Here is a 16406-nt window from a genome sequence, read left to right as displayed (position 1 = left end):
CAGGCGAACAGACATAGATGACAAAAGTTAATTGGAAACATGAGCAGTTTAACAGAAAACATATTTGTGATAATTGAGAGAGTAACGTCTCCAGAAAGGAAACTCTGCAAAGAGAAACTTCAGAGGAGAAGTGGCCACTGGTAGGTGAGTGTGATTTTTCAAGCTCTCTTTAAGCTCTGAACTAATTTCTTAACAAGAACAAATAACATTAAAAGGAACTAACTAAATAAAAGATTTTCTTCCTCTGAGGGAGGAGGGCTGTACAGTTACTGCCACTAGTTTCTCTTACTGCTGGATTAAGATATGTGGTAATACTTAATTTAGGTTCGTTGCATAAGGATACAATTGGTTTTATTTTTGTACATGGAGTTTTCTTCTACCTTTTGCATATGTAGGTCTCATCCCCCCCCAATAACGGAAAGGACTTCAGTTTTAATTTTTTCCTTGCTCTTGCTTTTTTTTTTTACGTGTTTGAGGTTTTTCTAAGAATCGAACTTGGACAGCAAATATTTTGCCAAAAGCAGAGGGAACCCTTAGTTAGAAAATAGTGCTGTGTTTTTGCTAATGAAAAAGTATTATGAACTTAATAAGGGAGAACACATTGCAAAATATATTTTGGTTTGAATTGGAGGAGATTCTTTTTTTTCTTTTTCTTGAAACAGCAAGTAAATGTAAATTACATAGTAGGAGCTCGTTGCTCTTCTGCTGGGGAGGAAAAGAAAACTGGCTTTTATTTTCTTTAAGTGATACTGATGCTGAAAATAGATATGTGTCTATCTTTTTAATGTTATTAGTGTAAAGTTCCTAATGTTTCATCACAGAAAGAATCTTAGACTAGCTATAATATCAGGTACTACTGTGTTGGTTTTTTGGGTTGTTTTTTGTTTTTTTTCCAGAGCCTGCAGACAGTACAGCCTCCCAGCCCACAGGAATGAATGAAAATGTCTCATCCCCAGTTCAAAGCTGCAGCAGTACTGTTAGTTGCAATAATTCATCAGCCATCCCTCAGCCCAGCTCTGCTATTAAACCTTGGCGCAGCAAGTCCCTTAGTGCTAAGCACACAGCTACGTCTTCCATGTTATCCGTAAAGCAGCCCGTATCGGAGCCTCCAAAGCCACCGTCGGAAATCGCCAAAACAACTCCCAACGGTCAAAAATCCATGCTTGAAAAATTAAAACTCTTCAATAGCAAAGGAGGCTCCAAAGCAGGAGGGACAACGCTCGAGTGCCCGGGGTCTCGGGACAACAGTTGTGAAAAGCTGGAGACGCTTCTCAGCTTTGAGGAAAGCGAAGAAATCGATGCCGCAAATCAGAATGCGAACAATCCGGGATCGATGTCCAGTAGTCCCAAAATTGCACTCAAGGGAATTGCACAAAGGACTTTTAGCCGGGCACTAACTAATAAGAAAAGTTCTCCAAAGGGTAATGAGAAGGATAAAGAGAAACAGAAAGAGAAAGAAAAGGATAAAAGTAAAGACGTTGCAAAGAGGACATCTGTCACTGAAAAGCTGGACGTGAAAGAGGAACCAAAAGAAGAACAGACAGCACTAGCAACAACAGAGATGCCAAAAAAGTCCTCCAAGATCACAAGCTTTATCCCTAAAGGAGGAAAGCTGAATAGTGCCAAGAAGGAGGCCTCTGCCCCTTCGCACAGTGGAATACCAAAACCAGGAATGAAGAACACCACAGGGAAATCCTCAAGTGCCCCCGTTGCCGCAAAGGAAGGCGAGAGAAGCCGCAGCGGGAAAGCCGGCTCGGGGCTCTCTCATCAGAAGTCTCAGCTGGACAGCAGGCATTCCAGCTCCTCGTCCAGCCTAGCCTCTTCAGAAGGAAAAGGCGTAGGAGGCCTCAACAGCAGCAGCAGCAGCCAAGCTGTCAACGGACCCGCCGCGACGACCCACACCACAGGGAGCAATACCGTGAGTGTTCAGCTACCTCACCCCCAACAGCAATACAGCCACCCGAACACTGCCACGGTAGCTCCCTTCATGTACAGGTACGGTGACCTTCTCCAACGGGCCGTTTTGAACGCGGCGCTTAGATAGGAAGATTCATTCTGGACACTCTTTCAGGGGGGTGAGGCAGCAAGATGAATGCCACGTCATGTAAAAGTTTCTTGCTTTAAGAGAGTAGACAATTTATACATTTACACAAAAACTGTTGGTGAAGGCCGTCAGACTGAGATGTGTAAGAAGTTGTGACAGATAGGAGGGTGAATAATTCGTGTTACCCGACCCTACTAACAGTTAAGATGAGAACGCTAACACCTGCTTGACTTAACACCAGGTACTGCTCTTACGTGTTTTTGTACCGTGTGGATTAGGTTTGGTTTATGCATCATAGCTTTAAAAGTTGTAGCAACGCCAGTTTATGACATAGATCCACTCCTCTTCAGTGTGGCTAACAGTGGTGGAGCTGCCTCACTATAAGCAGTAATGGGAAATCTTAAAAAATAATATAAAAATAAAAATCCCTTAGTACAGGTAAGGCCAGGCACAAGGTCTGCTGTTCTGTGCATTAATGCTGAATGAGATAAGCAAAAGAGCAGCCGTATGGGGTCACAACTGACCTCCATCTAGTCCAGCATCTTCTGTTTGACAAAAGCAGTAGAGGATACGTAGGGAAGAGTACCAGGAGGGAAATCAATAACAAAGCTTCCTAAGGACATGTTCCCCAGCCTGACCGTGACGCAAGAAATTCCTCAATCAGATGGTGGGATTTTTGGTTTTGACAGCCATCTCCTAGTTTTCTTTGACACCACTTAATTCTTTCATAGCAAGAGAATGCAAGCAGTTGTTCCATCTTCATCATCTTCTTGCTGCTCATGATTTGAGAGACCTCTGTCATATCCTTCCCTCCCTTAAGATGTGTCTTTTCTAGGCTAAGGTGTCCCAGCCTGTTTAGTTTTTACTTGTAGAGGTGCTGTTCGTAACCTTTGGTCATCTTTATTGCCCTTTCCCATCATTTTTTCATTTCTACTATATGCATTTTTGCCTTTGATCTCTTGGCAGATGTAGTGTAAGAAATGGTTGGCCACATTTTTTAAATAAAAGTGAATGTAAATGATATGAACCTGAAGGAGAGGGATGCCAAAGGCTGATGTAGGAATGCAAAACGGGAAGAGCGACCCTTAAGTCTTCTGACCGCTTGAGTGTTCTCCCTGTGTGTATGGAATAAAATGCCAGGTGTCCTTCTGAGATGCGGGCACATGAAAATGAACCAGTTGGGAAAAATTAATCTGACTAAAACTTGTATTAATAGTAAATGCTGTGGATCTCCCTTGCTCTTGCATTTGTCTATGTACATCAGCATTATTGTTGCATCTTTGGCTGAAGGTGGGATCTACTACTAGTAATTTTTGGAGATTTGTTTTGAGTTAAAAATTGCCGGTGCAGTTTGTACTATTTAATCCATAATTTAATAGAAAATTGTGATTGCAAACTGATTGCTTTATTGTTTAACCCTCATAACCTGCAAAAATGTTCATGATGCTTTGGGTTTTTAAGTTTATCCCTACAATGTCCTATCAAAAGATAAAGTAAAAAGCACTCTACTTGGTGTTCATCTTAGTTTGAACATAGATATTGTCAAAAGTGTAAAAGGAGATCCAATCCATACATTTTCTATAATCTAAACATACTGATAAACTCTAGGCAGTATTTATTTCACTTTTTACAAAAGACGGTAATGAAACTACCTATTGGCAGCTGGAGAAAATGCTGAGAAATTGAAAAAATAGTCTTGTCTTTTCAGCATTGGAGGCAGAAAGGCCCAACTGTATAACCTTGCTGGCTTTAAAAGCAAAAAGAAAAGTCAAATTATATTGATTTGCAAGGCAAACATATAGCATTATTATAAATCTACTATCCAGACACTTTTTCGAATCTGCAAAACGCACTTGTTAATGCATTGCAGTAGTAGTCTCAGGTTTTTTTCTGCTATCAGTTACGGTTACTTTAACCTAAACTTTTCAGCTGCCTATAGACTTACTTTTTGTTTGGTTGGTTTTTTTTTTTAAAGTAAAAGACATGAGAAATTGTTCTACGTTTCATATAGGGTCAACTGAAATTAAGACACTTGCAATAGTAATTCGCTGCTGTGTCTTCACTTTTGTACAGCACTTACCCTTTGGACAGGAGAACTTCCAGCCGCTTGTTGATGTGGCTCTACAAGGAAAACACAGTGCAACTAGTAAAATGAAATGAGTCAAGACATATTACTCAAATCTGACAACAGATTCTTACAACATCACCTTTCATTACCTGACAGCCACAATGTCAGACAATGAATTGGAGTTTGAAGTTGGTTTTACCCAGTCACTTATTTTAGAATATATTGCTAGCTACTGAAGGGAAATTAGCAGGAGTGTAACATGCCATCGCACCCTACCTGCTTTATATTTGTGCAATACAGACTTTATTAGAGAGGATCAGATTGATGTACAACTGATGTAATTGATAATTAAAATTTAGCTGGAAATCCAAGTGTCTTAAGACCCTGACTGAAGAGCTGTGAAGCCTATCTTTGACTATGAATTTTTTATTTTTTCCAGCTGAGTGCTTGTTTCCATTTCTAGGACATAGTTCAACATGGGACTAATGAATTATGTAAAATCAGTCTGCTGGTCTATTCTGGAGAGAGGGACAGAGCAGCTGATGGCGGGTGCAATTGTCTGGTTGTTATACTTGAGATACTTTTGATGGAGAGTGACTGCACATCTCTATTTTGTTTTGCCTTCCAGGTCGCAGACAGACAATGAAGGGAACGTAACAGCCGAGGCCAGCACAGGAGGGGTCAGCATGGATTCCGCTCTTTATGTCAAAACTGGACAGCCTGCTCTCGAAGACCTCTCAGGTACGTCTTGCAATACGACTTACTGACTGTGGTCTGGTTAAATAAGAATGGGCTAAAGCAAGTTTGAAGTCAGGAGCTCCCTCTTCAGGGGGGATGTAATTTGGTTTTATTCCTACTGCTTTATTTCGTATTAGTTACGATATTTCTTTCAGCTCTTCAGCAATGGAAACAGGGTGTCAGTAATCTGAATACTAGATGCTCAAGTTCTACACAATCGTGTGCCCCCCAAATTTCTCGAGACCATTAGGAATTCTGAGTACTTAATGTTTTTCTAGATGTGCAGCACCTTTTAGGATTAAGCTATTGTAAGGATCTTAAGTATTCCCAAACATTTGATATTTATTCTTTACTTTTTAAAACTTTGCTTCAGAGCTTACAGAAGAGATTAAGTTAAGTTCCTTGATGTTCTGGTTCGTTCATAGGTTTGGAGGAATCTCCGTATTCACTCACATGAATCTGATCAATTTGAGGAGTGGTCTTTGCAGCAATAAGAAACTAAAATCCAACTTCAGTTTACTGTGTCCAGCATACAGAAGCTGAAACTGATTGTAATTAGATTACTAGCAGTCTAAATTTGAAAGTATTTCATATGTTTATCTAGAATTCCTGCTACTGTAAGAAGTATATGATAATTAGCAATAATTTTTAAGCTTATCAATATAACAAAGCAATTTTTAGCAACCATATTCTACTGAAGATCTAAAATGTGCTTTTAAAGTCACAGTCAAGTCTCCTCCTATTCCAATTTCAGCAATGTCTGTGATTTTGCTCGTTGCATACTATTGCAGTGTATCTCATTAGTAGAATGATTAGTAGAATGATTAGTAGAATCTCAGGTTTTTTCATCTACTTAGTCTTGGAGTCCTCCAGTTCAATGTGAGTTTTGAAATTGATTGTCCTGCTTGGAAAAATCATATGACTAAACGTTTCACAATCGGATTAATTTCATACTGCATTACATATTCAGTGTTTATACCTGTGCACACATATGCTGATGGCAAAGCCAAGAGGCAGAGTCATTGGTGAGAAAAAGGGCTGCAGGAATGCATAAATGAGCATATCTGTGTGTATGATTTATATATAGGTGGATTAAATATTTAAAAGGCAAATAAATGGCACAAGGGATAAAATCCTTGAGAACGTTTTTGGGTTCCTACTTGAATATGAGAGCTAGTTCAAAGTAAGAAACGCAGTATATTCAGCTGCTTAAATTTTTTTGAGTATTACCTCTTAATCGTCATATTGCCTAGCCTGGATGTATTTCAGCCTCTAAACTGCGAAGCGTTTATAGCTCGCAAAAGGTTTTTAGTCTTCAACGGCAGGTGTTATGTAAATACAAACAATTATTCAAGTAGAATATATAAGTGTTGGGATCCAGCAATGGAAGACAGCTGACAACCTTGAACAGTGGAGATGCGAAACCCAGCTGTGTGCAGCCGAACCCCACAGACAGCAGCAGTCCATAAAGGGGTCTTAGGGGAAAAGGAGCAAACAAAACAAAATGATCCCTCAACCAAATAAATTAGAAGAAATAACGGACAGATTTCTTCTCTCCCTACATAGCAGCTATTGATGCTTTTAATTTAAAAGCACATATGAAACAGAAGAGAACATAGGTAGGGAAAACTGGAAGCTGAATAGTTTAATGATACTGCCTGTTCATGAAGAGCTAAGCATTTTAATAATTAAGTTCTAGCGGCACTATCCAATGTCTGTCTTTTAAATATACTTATAATTTAAGTAATTGAATGTCATTTAAATAAAAATTTGGTTTCAATTTAGGCGTAAGAGAAATTGGTTTAGCTTGTCTCATGTATGTTCTCTTAAGTTATCTACCGTTTGCTTTCGTATCTATGAGAGAAATGATCTGTAAAAGAGCACTGTGACCTTTGTTAGGCTAAAGGCCTATAAATATTTTATGTTCTTTACTGCAAAAATTTGTAGATCCATGAGTGTAGAAAATGTTTTCTGTCCCAGAGACCCGTTGGCTAAAGGAATTGGTCTTGTTAGGCGGCTATTTCCAGTCCAGCCAGGTCAGAATTGTTTGACCGTTTGGCCTAAGTGAATGGTGTCTCAGGGAGATTATTTCCCAGGGAGCAGAGACCCATTAAAAAAAAAAAAATTGCTAACGTGGACATTACCTGAGCCATTGTTGTTTGCCTCAGAAAGGCTAATGAATGTATAAGCATTAAAATCTATCTTCCTTGCCCTAGATAGTTCCCCGCAGTTGGGGCTCCAGCACTTTGGTGAGTAGTTTGTGCTACTGCTGCTTCGCAGGCAAGAGTGTGTGACTTGGTTTTTCTGTGCCACCAACCTGGCATCTTTCAAAACATAAAGTTTAAAGCAAAGAATGTGGAAAGTTCCAACAGCACAAAATCTATGGCGTATTTATCTGTTCCTTAACACTTCTGATTTATGTAATATATAGATAGCCATCTGAACTAGCAATCGCATGGATGACCAGTATCCTGGCAGCTTACGAATGCATCACTTGTGCGGAGAAGGCGGATACAAAATTTGAAAAGTTTTAAATTTCTTTAGTCATGAGTTGTCAACCCTCTAGAATGAAATCATTTCCTTCTGTGCCCAACAGAAGTTTTGTGACGGCTTTTTGGAGGTTTTCTGTTTCAGCATTCAGCTTACAAAGAATATGTTGGCACTACTAAATATTCACTTCTCTTCAGCCTCTTAGAAGGTTTAACTACATAAAGCTCAGCTGAGTGAGCAACCAAAGCATTTCTTAATTGACAGTTGAGAGCAAGTAAATAAATTATGCTGAGGCACTAATTAAATTATTACTTTTATAAAAAGAAATTACGCTGAGGCACTAGGAGGACTTTTTAATGCATATAAATTCTACTTTTAGAGTGGAAGAACAGGACATAAACGTGTTTTAGAGCAGAGTATTTAAAGAACAGGATTTCTAAATGCCAGAGAAAGTAAAAGTCACCCCCAACTTCATGTCATGTAGTACATTTAAGTAACGATAACTGTGTGGTGCTGTGGACAAGCAAAAACTTTTGCTATTTTACCTAAAACATCACTCAGCATAGAGCACCCAGTCAACACAATTTACTTTATTGGAAAGCTGTTGTGGTAGAATGAGATCTATTTAAAATGGGAAAAAGAAGGTCTAGTGAAAATACAGCATTGGAGAAATTGGCTGTGTTGGGTTGATGTTAATTGTGTCAATATATGAGATGGAAAGGGTCGTATTGATGGAGTATATCTTCTAATGAGGTTGAAAGTTAACCAGAATTTAAATTGGGTCATATGGGGAAACGACAATACAGAAACATCTGGTGCAAAGCAGCCTGTGAAATAAAGTTAACAGTACAGAGCTCGTTTGCGGTCCGGCTGCGGCAGCGGCAGGTGCCTGCCGTAGGGGAATGGTATCTGCGTCATAAACAGTTTAGAGTGTTAAATAACAGAAAGTCAGAAAAAATGCGTTTGAGACAGGTTTAGGCAGAGGTAATGGCTCAGTTCTGTGCTCTTTCCTGCCTTATCCTTTCTAATGGTTTATTTTCCGTGTAGGAGAGGATCCAGAAACTCGGCGATTGCGAACTGTGAAAAACATTGCCGATCTTCGACAGAACTTGGAGGAAACGATGTCCAGTTTACGGGGAACCCAGGTTACTCACAGGTAATGGCATGACTTCGTTTATAAGATATTGGAAATCATTGTGCTCTTACTTTACATTTGTTAGATCTGGCTGGGTTGCATCCTTGAAAAGGGATTAACACTGCTAGTGGAAGGTACTGATCTTGTGCTTTTTGTCTTTAAAGCACAGATTCTGAACTGTGTTCAGTGTTTATTGAGATGTACGATGAGTAATTGGTGGTGGCGGGTTGTATATAGAATCAAAAGTGGAGAATAGTCAGTGCTTGTTAAATGCGTTAGGTGATGTTTGAATATAGGTTACAGCTTAAAATGTTTCTTCATCTTACTCTTGAACAACTTCAGTGCATTACATCTCCCTCCCCCATGTGTAATACTTTGTTTAAGTAAGCAGGTGAACTGTGCTTGACCCACTTGATAAACGGCATAACTTGAATTCCTGACCAATCTTTGGACAAACAAATTTTGCTAATATTATTAATCACCCATGTATATAACTGCTTTTTCTTTGTAAAGCAGCATTTATAAATCTTCAGCAATATTTAAAATATGCTCTAAATAAACAAAGACTCTTATTACATATAAACCTTCTGTGACTCAGATCTTTTCAGTGTTGAGCGGGAGGCTTGGGAGAATAAGCTGTTTGGCCCCTAATGAGGTCGGGGTCCTACTTAGTGCTCAGTGCTTATGGACTGCAGCCCTAAATGAGTTCATTGGGGGAACGCTTTGTGTTTTGGCTTCGTATCTAAAACTGGGGCAGAGCTTGCAAAGATGAACTCCCAATGCTATTTTTCTTTTCAAATTTCAATTAATGTGACAGCTTATTATGATTTAATTACTGTAACCTCAGGATACGTAGGTTTTTGCAGCGTGTACGTAACATTGTATTGCTAATAGTACAATGCTGCTTATTTTAACAAATATCCACAATAAAAAAAAGAAATAACACTATGTTAGTTGAGCGGGAAAGGAAAAGAGGAGTTCATGTGGGTAAAAGAAGTTGCAGCTATGGATTAGCTTGCAACTAAGTTAGCTGCAACTAAGCTGCAAGTGTTCAGAGTGCAGTCTTGCAATCTATACACATCACCTGAAATCTCATGGGGTAGCGGTCCCATTTTTAAGGTTCCATAGAGCAGTCTACATTTAACCAAATGCATTTATTTTTTTAAGCACATTGGAAACTATTTTTGACACAGACATCACTACCGAGATAAGTGGTCGCAGCATTCTCAGAGCGTACTAGCATTACTGTTGGAAGGGATGCAACATATTCACACACTCGGACACGGAGAATGGACAATTTAATATAGCTGATGCTTATCAAAAACTGTATTTACAGGCTGTGATCAGAGCTCTGTATAAATAATATCAATATTGTGAAAAATATATTCAATTCATGAATATATAAAATAGATTTTGAAAAATAAATTTGTTTTGCCTTTCTTATTATTTTTTTCATTTAATCCTTTCGTCAGTGTAGAAATAGACACCATCTCAGTGCTGGACACGTCTCCAGAGTATTAGGACTTTCATGAATGCAGCCAAAAAAAAGAAAACGTATCAGAAAAACAGTACTTCAGTTGGTTTTCCTTTAGTCAGCTTAATATTCTACTCTCTTGCCTAGAGTGGTAAAACCATAGTATAATAGAGTTATATATGATTGAAGATGAAAAAGTTATGCCTTGATACTGTGGGTAATCCATTAAAAAGTTCCTGCTTAAGTCTTCTCACATATATGTTGAACACTTGGTGGCCTGGGTGTAAGAGTATCGTTATTTAAGAACAGTGTTGGAGAAATGGAGCGTAACTCTCTCAAGGCGTTGTAGCAGGTAAATTCTGTTAATGCTGTTACTTACAGTCTGTAACTTGGTGAGAGTTCAGGGTGTAAAGTCTTGCAATCACCTGAAATCTCACGTTGCTCTGCACAGCAGGCCGCATATAATAAAATGCATTTATTTTTTTAAGCACATTGGAAACTACATTTGACACCAACGTCACTACCGAGATAAGTGGCCGCAGCATCCTCAGCTTGACGGGACGACCGACCCCCTTATCGTGGAGACTGGGGCAGTCCAGCCCCCGCCTGCAGGCAGGCGATGCTCCGTCGATGGGAAACGGGTATCCTCCGCGAGGGAACGCCAGCCGCTTCATCAACACGGAGTCGGGACGCTACATGTATTCGGCACCTTTGCGGAGGCAACTGGCGTCCCGCGGTAGCAGCGTCTGCCACGTGGACATCTCGGACAAGGGAAGTGATGAAATCGATCTGGAAGGCATCACCATGGATGCCACCGGCTATATGAGCGACGGGGATGTGCTGGGCAAGAATATCAGAGCTGATGACATCACGAGTGGGTAAGTGCCTTTACTTTTCTTCTTAAATACTATACTTTATGTGATTTGTTGCATTGTGTTTAATGACGCTGTATTCCCGTGATTATTTGGAGAAAGGAAAAAAAAAAAAATCAAAGATATTCGACTAGTTTTAATAAGCATTTGGAGGGACAGCTTATTATAACAGCTAATTTAGTCAGTGGGTTTTAAGCACATGATTTTTTTAAGTGCATGTTAAGAAAATATTCCTATACATGAACATACATGTTCATAATCATACACATGATTAAATGTTTTCCTGAGTCAGGGTTCATTGTGGTCAAGTCAAACACATGCTGCAACATTCATTTATGCCCACAAGATGGAGAGAGTGAGGCATTTTCTGTACTTTTACTGAACCTTTTTGCTGTCTGAACTTTTAGGGGACAGTTCACTGGAAGGAAATGAGTTTGCATCTCTGTGTAGGGTAAAACAGTTGTACATGCAAAATAAAGTCCAAAGAACAAGTTAGTGTGCAGAAATACGAGCTGATAAACAGTTATGAACAAGGTTTTACATCAACATTTTACCTCTGCCATGACTGGAAAAAGCCTTTGTTCTTTGCTCCAAAGTCAGTATTCAATTCAATATGTCCATTTGCAATTCCTTCTGGAAAGTACAGTCATTTTTTCTTAGCTCAAGTACATCAGCATTAGATTGATGATAAAACTGATCTTTGAGATGTAAATGGCATATTTATTTTTGTGGCAGCCTTTCCCCTGTCTAGCCATCTTACATCCTTTGCTTTTCTGTAATTTTTTTGTGACACTTCTTGTAGCATTGGCTTATTTGGAAGATTTAGTGTCTCTTACTGAAATAGAAAGCTGGAATCCAGCTGCTGCTCCGTCACTAAGTTAACCAGTTAAGTTACACAATCTGGAAACCTCCATTAATTCTGTCTGTTGTGAATATTTGGATGTTTTCACACCATCCTTTTTGAAAAGTCAGACACTGTATTTTTAATTCTTCATCAGGGAAGCATATAGTAAAGAAGCTGATGCAAAAAACAGTATAAAACCGGTATAAAGCACCAGTAGCTGTTGCTGCATTAATAATGCATCCTATCACTGAAGTGCCTTGTGTTTTCCTCAGATAAATTAGCTTGTACCTGAGTTTTGCAGTGTTTATTGTAGTAACAGTTATTGCTTTTCCTCTGGACTATGACTTTTATTCAAACTCGTGGCTGTAATTTTGGTCTAGAAGAGAGGAAAATAAATTCTGAGTAGCACCATGGTTTCTATAAAACACCTAGAGTATGAGCTGAGAAGTGTCCCTGGCGGAATTGTGTCAGTTCAGGCTTCTCCTGCTCATATCCTAGAGGAGCCCCAGTCTTTGCAGATCTTTTCTTAGTGTATAAAGTTCAGATTCCACGTTAAGGAAAAGGAAAGAATAAGAAAGCCGTTGAGTTTATGAATGACATTTCCAGAGAAATCTGTGCCTTCACTCATCTCTGTGTATCATGTCCTTTTCTGTGTCTGTCTGGTCATCCCGTAGGGTAAAAAATGGAAGTCTCCATAGCCTGAAAATACAAGAGTGGTCTTTAGATTCTGGGTCTAAGGGATTAATAATATAATAAAATTTTTTTGCCAGTTGGTACCTCTGTCACCAAAGCAGTGAGTTACATACCAAGAATAATACCAAGAATGGTGAATATAACATTTAGCAGAAGAGTCATATATTCACAACACCTCACTCCTAGCCTTGAGCGTTAGAACATCTTTAACTGAGTACCTGACTCTTATTTCCCACTAGTTTTTAAAGGAGGGGGATAACTTTCAGTTTTTATTCATATAACCAGCAACACATTGATAAATGAGATCTTAATTTAAAGTTCTTAAGACAAGATATGTACAAATGTCTTTTTCTTTTCCACATCTTTTGCCTTTAGCTACAAAAGCCCATTTTGCTACATGATGTGAGTTGGTTTATTGATTTATATAGCACTGTTGTAGCCATTGACTAAGTTCCAAGGGCAGAATCTGTATTGTAGGTCAATCCATCGTCAGCAAGATCCAGCTCCATTTCCAGGTTGTGGGCAGGGTTTGGAGGTTGGGCGGTTTGGAGGTCCTCTCGCTGCACCGGTGGGTATTTGGAGGGAGCGTCCCTGGAAGCAGCCCACAATGTCGGGGTTACATAGTCTGTGGAGAGTAATCGTGTGTGCAGATTCCCCGAGAAGGGAGTATTGCGATATTGAATTGCGATAACAGCTTTGGATATAATCCCAATATCAGTGGAGAGATAAAAAAATGAGGCTGTTACCTTTGGTGAATCTCACTGACACTTAATCATGCCAGATTACCGTCTTCAGTATGGGCAGATGTTTTGGTAGCCTGTTTCATAAGTTATCTTCCCCAATGTCGGTTTATTCCCAATAATAAAAAATTAGGATAGCATTGTGTCTTTGTGGGAGAGGGATAATACACCGCTTAGAAATTTCTTTACATTGCTTGTAAAGAAATCATCCGTGTGACTTGCTGCAGAACAAATCTCTGAGATCAATGTTAGGGCGAACAGGCCCAATATTTCCAGAAGCTGAGTTACAGTATGTGGAAAGCAGCACAAGAGGGCATTTATAGCATGAATAGCTCTTTATTAGCTGGTATGTGTTTCACTTTGTCATTTTTCAGAATTGCTACAATTCTGTAGTCTGAAAACCTTGGATCTGTGTTTTCATTGGCAAACTGATAGGGTAAGAAGCCAAAATATTTGTTACAGGCAAAATAAATCCAATAGCCAAGATAAACTATTTTAGCCCTGTGATCCTGATGCTTTCTCTGAAATGTACTGGGTCATGGGAAGTTTCGTTTGGCCTCCTTTAATAAGCCTGCTCAAGCAGAGCTCTGGCAGACACCGGGTTTGGTTTCATAGGGTTAGAAAGAGTATCTTTTCCAAATGGGCAGAAAATACCTCTTACGCTAAGAAAGTCTCCAGGGGGTGGATCAAAGGTAAGAAGTTGTCTTATCGTGGGAGCTAAAACATCCACCGAACGACAAAGCAACAGGACTAGGAATTGTGTGAGGTGGGGAGCAAGCACCCAACCCACCTCCTTCAGCTGGCTGAGCTCGAGGCTTCGGAAAGTGGTACCTCACAGCCCAGAATTGTCTCACCTATCCACCCCAAAGATTGTCCCAGGTGGGGACGTTAACTCTTGTGGCTTTTCTGGGTTTGTTTGGAAGGTTTCGTCCACTTCAGTCTCCCTCTAGCTACTAACGCACACTTTCCTACCTCTTTTTGACCTTCCCCCCTGCCCCAGTTCTCTCTAATGAGATGTGGAGTTAATTTCCTTTTTATCTGTCCTTGGAATGGAGCAACAGAGCTGTTGGTCAGAAAGGCCTTTTAAAATTCTTTTCCTTTAATTTAATTAATCCTCTGCCCCAGTTTTCATTACCCTGGTGTGCAGCTTTCTATGCAGAATTAACAGCGCGGATGTACCGATTAGTGCTGGTCACAAATTTTCTCAGGCGATGGTTTTGGGTCCGCAGACGCAGCTTGTCAAAACAATTTTTTGCAGAAGCATGGCTGTTCCAGCTATGTTCCAACGAAATGTAGATCTGATGATTTGACAGCTCAGCCGCCCTAGAGCCTGAACTTCGAGGCAGAGCAGATGTGAGCAGCCCCGTGCGTGGACCGTGGGTCTGCTGCGTGCCGGGCTGGGCTTTGGGGCATGCCCAGCTCTCTCTTTTGAGTGCATCTCATTAAGAAACGTTTCCTGGTGACTCTCTCATACCAGCCTAGCAGTGAACTGCTACCTCAGCTCTTAGATGAGGACAGAAGGGCTCAGCCTGCACATGATGTTCAGGGGCCCTATGCTAAAATTCTTGCAGCGACCTCCTGTGGGGGCAGCGGCTGTTGTGGGGCGGGGGGGAGACCTTTTACCGTTTTATTAAACTCCCCATTTATTTGATGCTTTGAGGCCGAAACATTCCCATTCCAGCTCTCTATTTCCACAACCTCTTAATGTGTTTGTGTGCACAATGCTCACGGGCTTGTGATTCCTTCCTGTTTATTCAAGCCTTTATGCTCCCTGGGGATCTTTCTACAAGCACTACCAGCAGGTGAGTTGGGAAGATGGATGAAAGGATGCTAAAAGGGAGAGCAGGCCACTCTGGGCTGGGGAACCAGGCTTTACCCCCTGCTTCTGCTCAGGTCAATTAAACCCACGCAAAAGCATCGTGCCCTAGGTAGAAACCATCTTTGTGGTGCAGAGGCCTGTCTACCCTTGAGTAACATGGACCAAAACCATCATTGAAGTAGAGTTCTGTTGTAGGCTGAAATTTAGGAGTTATAACTATCAGGAGGCAAAGAAGAGTTTGATATGAAGAGCTGAAACTGAGGACTGATTTCATTGAATGTTGAAGTGTAATTGATATTTGTAGGATTCTTGCGGCTTAGTTGCTTGATTTTGTTCTATTTATCAGTCAGACAGTGACGCATCTTTTTCAGATGTCAGGCTCATATGTGGCGTAACAGACCTTCACTTGGGTTAAGGTTTTAGAGGAAGAAAAGGAGGACTATGCCGTTTGCCTCTAATGAGAATTTGTTCTTGGTAGTTAAGAGAAACCATTGCCTAAGCTGTCTGTAACAGGAATGGTTGCTGCTCCAGGTAACGCGTGGCTAACTAGAAATCAAGAGTGGCTGAGCTAATCATGATCTGAATGAGAACCTGTTCACCCTGTACACTGATTCAATGCTAGCTATAGTCTTTTCCGACCTATTTTTTCTGTATGCTTTGAGTTACAGTGGGTTAGTCGTTTTACTGGACGTTGCTCTTTAAATGGTACGATTTTAGTGATAAGATATCTTCTAAGTACAGTGGATGGGTAAAACTGCATTCCTTATATGGCTATAACACTTCAACATGACTAAGAATCATTAGGAGGTTTATTTTATTTTTCTTCTCTGTTTGAGCAGAGTGTTTATTTGAACTGCCTTCTGTCTTGCTAGGACTGGCTTCTTACATTTTGATCTTTTCAACATTGCAGAATAGTAGCTATATATGGTAAATAGATAATTAACACAAATAATGAAGAGGTCAGGCAAGCAAACTCAAAATTTTGACTTTTCTGAAAAGGTATTAGGAAACCTTGACTTTTGACTTCTTAGTAAACTATGTTGAAACTGGTTCAGAACTAGCTTTTGGATTTAAAGTCATAGATGTCCTGGTGCTGTGAGAACGAAAAGAAAAAGTTATGGCAGTGTTTAAATCAAAATAATATTCTTATTCCAAAAACTGTACTTAAAGATCTTTACAGGAAACATGACTAGAATATTATATAAGCACTTTCAATGTTATTAATGTATATTATTTTAAATATTCTTAAATATTGCACTCAGTTCAGGAATAGTTCTGGTGTCAGTTTCATCAATAAAAGAGTGATCATTTATCACAAATGATATCTCAGATAACATGCTCTCGTAGAACTTTTGTTGGAGTGTAGGATTCAGCACATTGTAGGCCTATAAGTTATAACCTTAGAGATCAGCTGGAATCAAGCTTTTTATTCACTATATACTGCTAAAAAGGGGCACGTTAGGTCATATGTAGTGTTTGTCAATAAAAT

General features: G+C 39.8%; 1 protein-coding gene across 3 annotated transcripts in view; it reads left to right on the top strand.

Annotated features, from left to right (window-relative positions):
* The window catches only part of NAV2 (neuron navigator 2), a 233309-nt gene that overhangs the window by 120979 nt on the left and 95924 nt on the right, over positions 1-16406 (top strand). For all 3 annotated transcript variants that reach the window (XM_075163316.1, XM_075163318.1, XM_075163317.1), the window contains 4 exons: positions 897-1995; positions 4741-4853; positions 8388-8496; positions 10438-10827. In XM_075163316.1, coding sequence (XP_075019417.1) covers positions 897-1995; positions 4741-4853; positions 8388-8496; positions 10438-10827 — 1711 coding nt within the window. The remainder of the gene's footprint in view (positions 1-896; positions 1996-4740; positions 4854-8387; positions 8497-10437; positions 10828-16406) is intronic.

Source organism: Calonectris borealis, chromosome 14 (genome assembly GCF_964195595.1).
Source record: "Calonectris borealis chromosome 14, bCalBor7.hap1.2, whole genome shotgun sequence".
Lineage (NCBI taxonomy): Eukaryota > Metazoa > Chordata > Aves > Procellariiformes > Procellariidae > Calonectris > Calonectris borealis.
The sequence above is the reverse complement of the archived record's forward strand: the minus strand, read 5'-3'. Positions and strand labels throughout refer to the sequence as shown.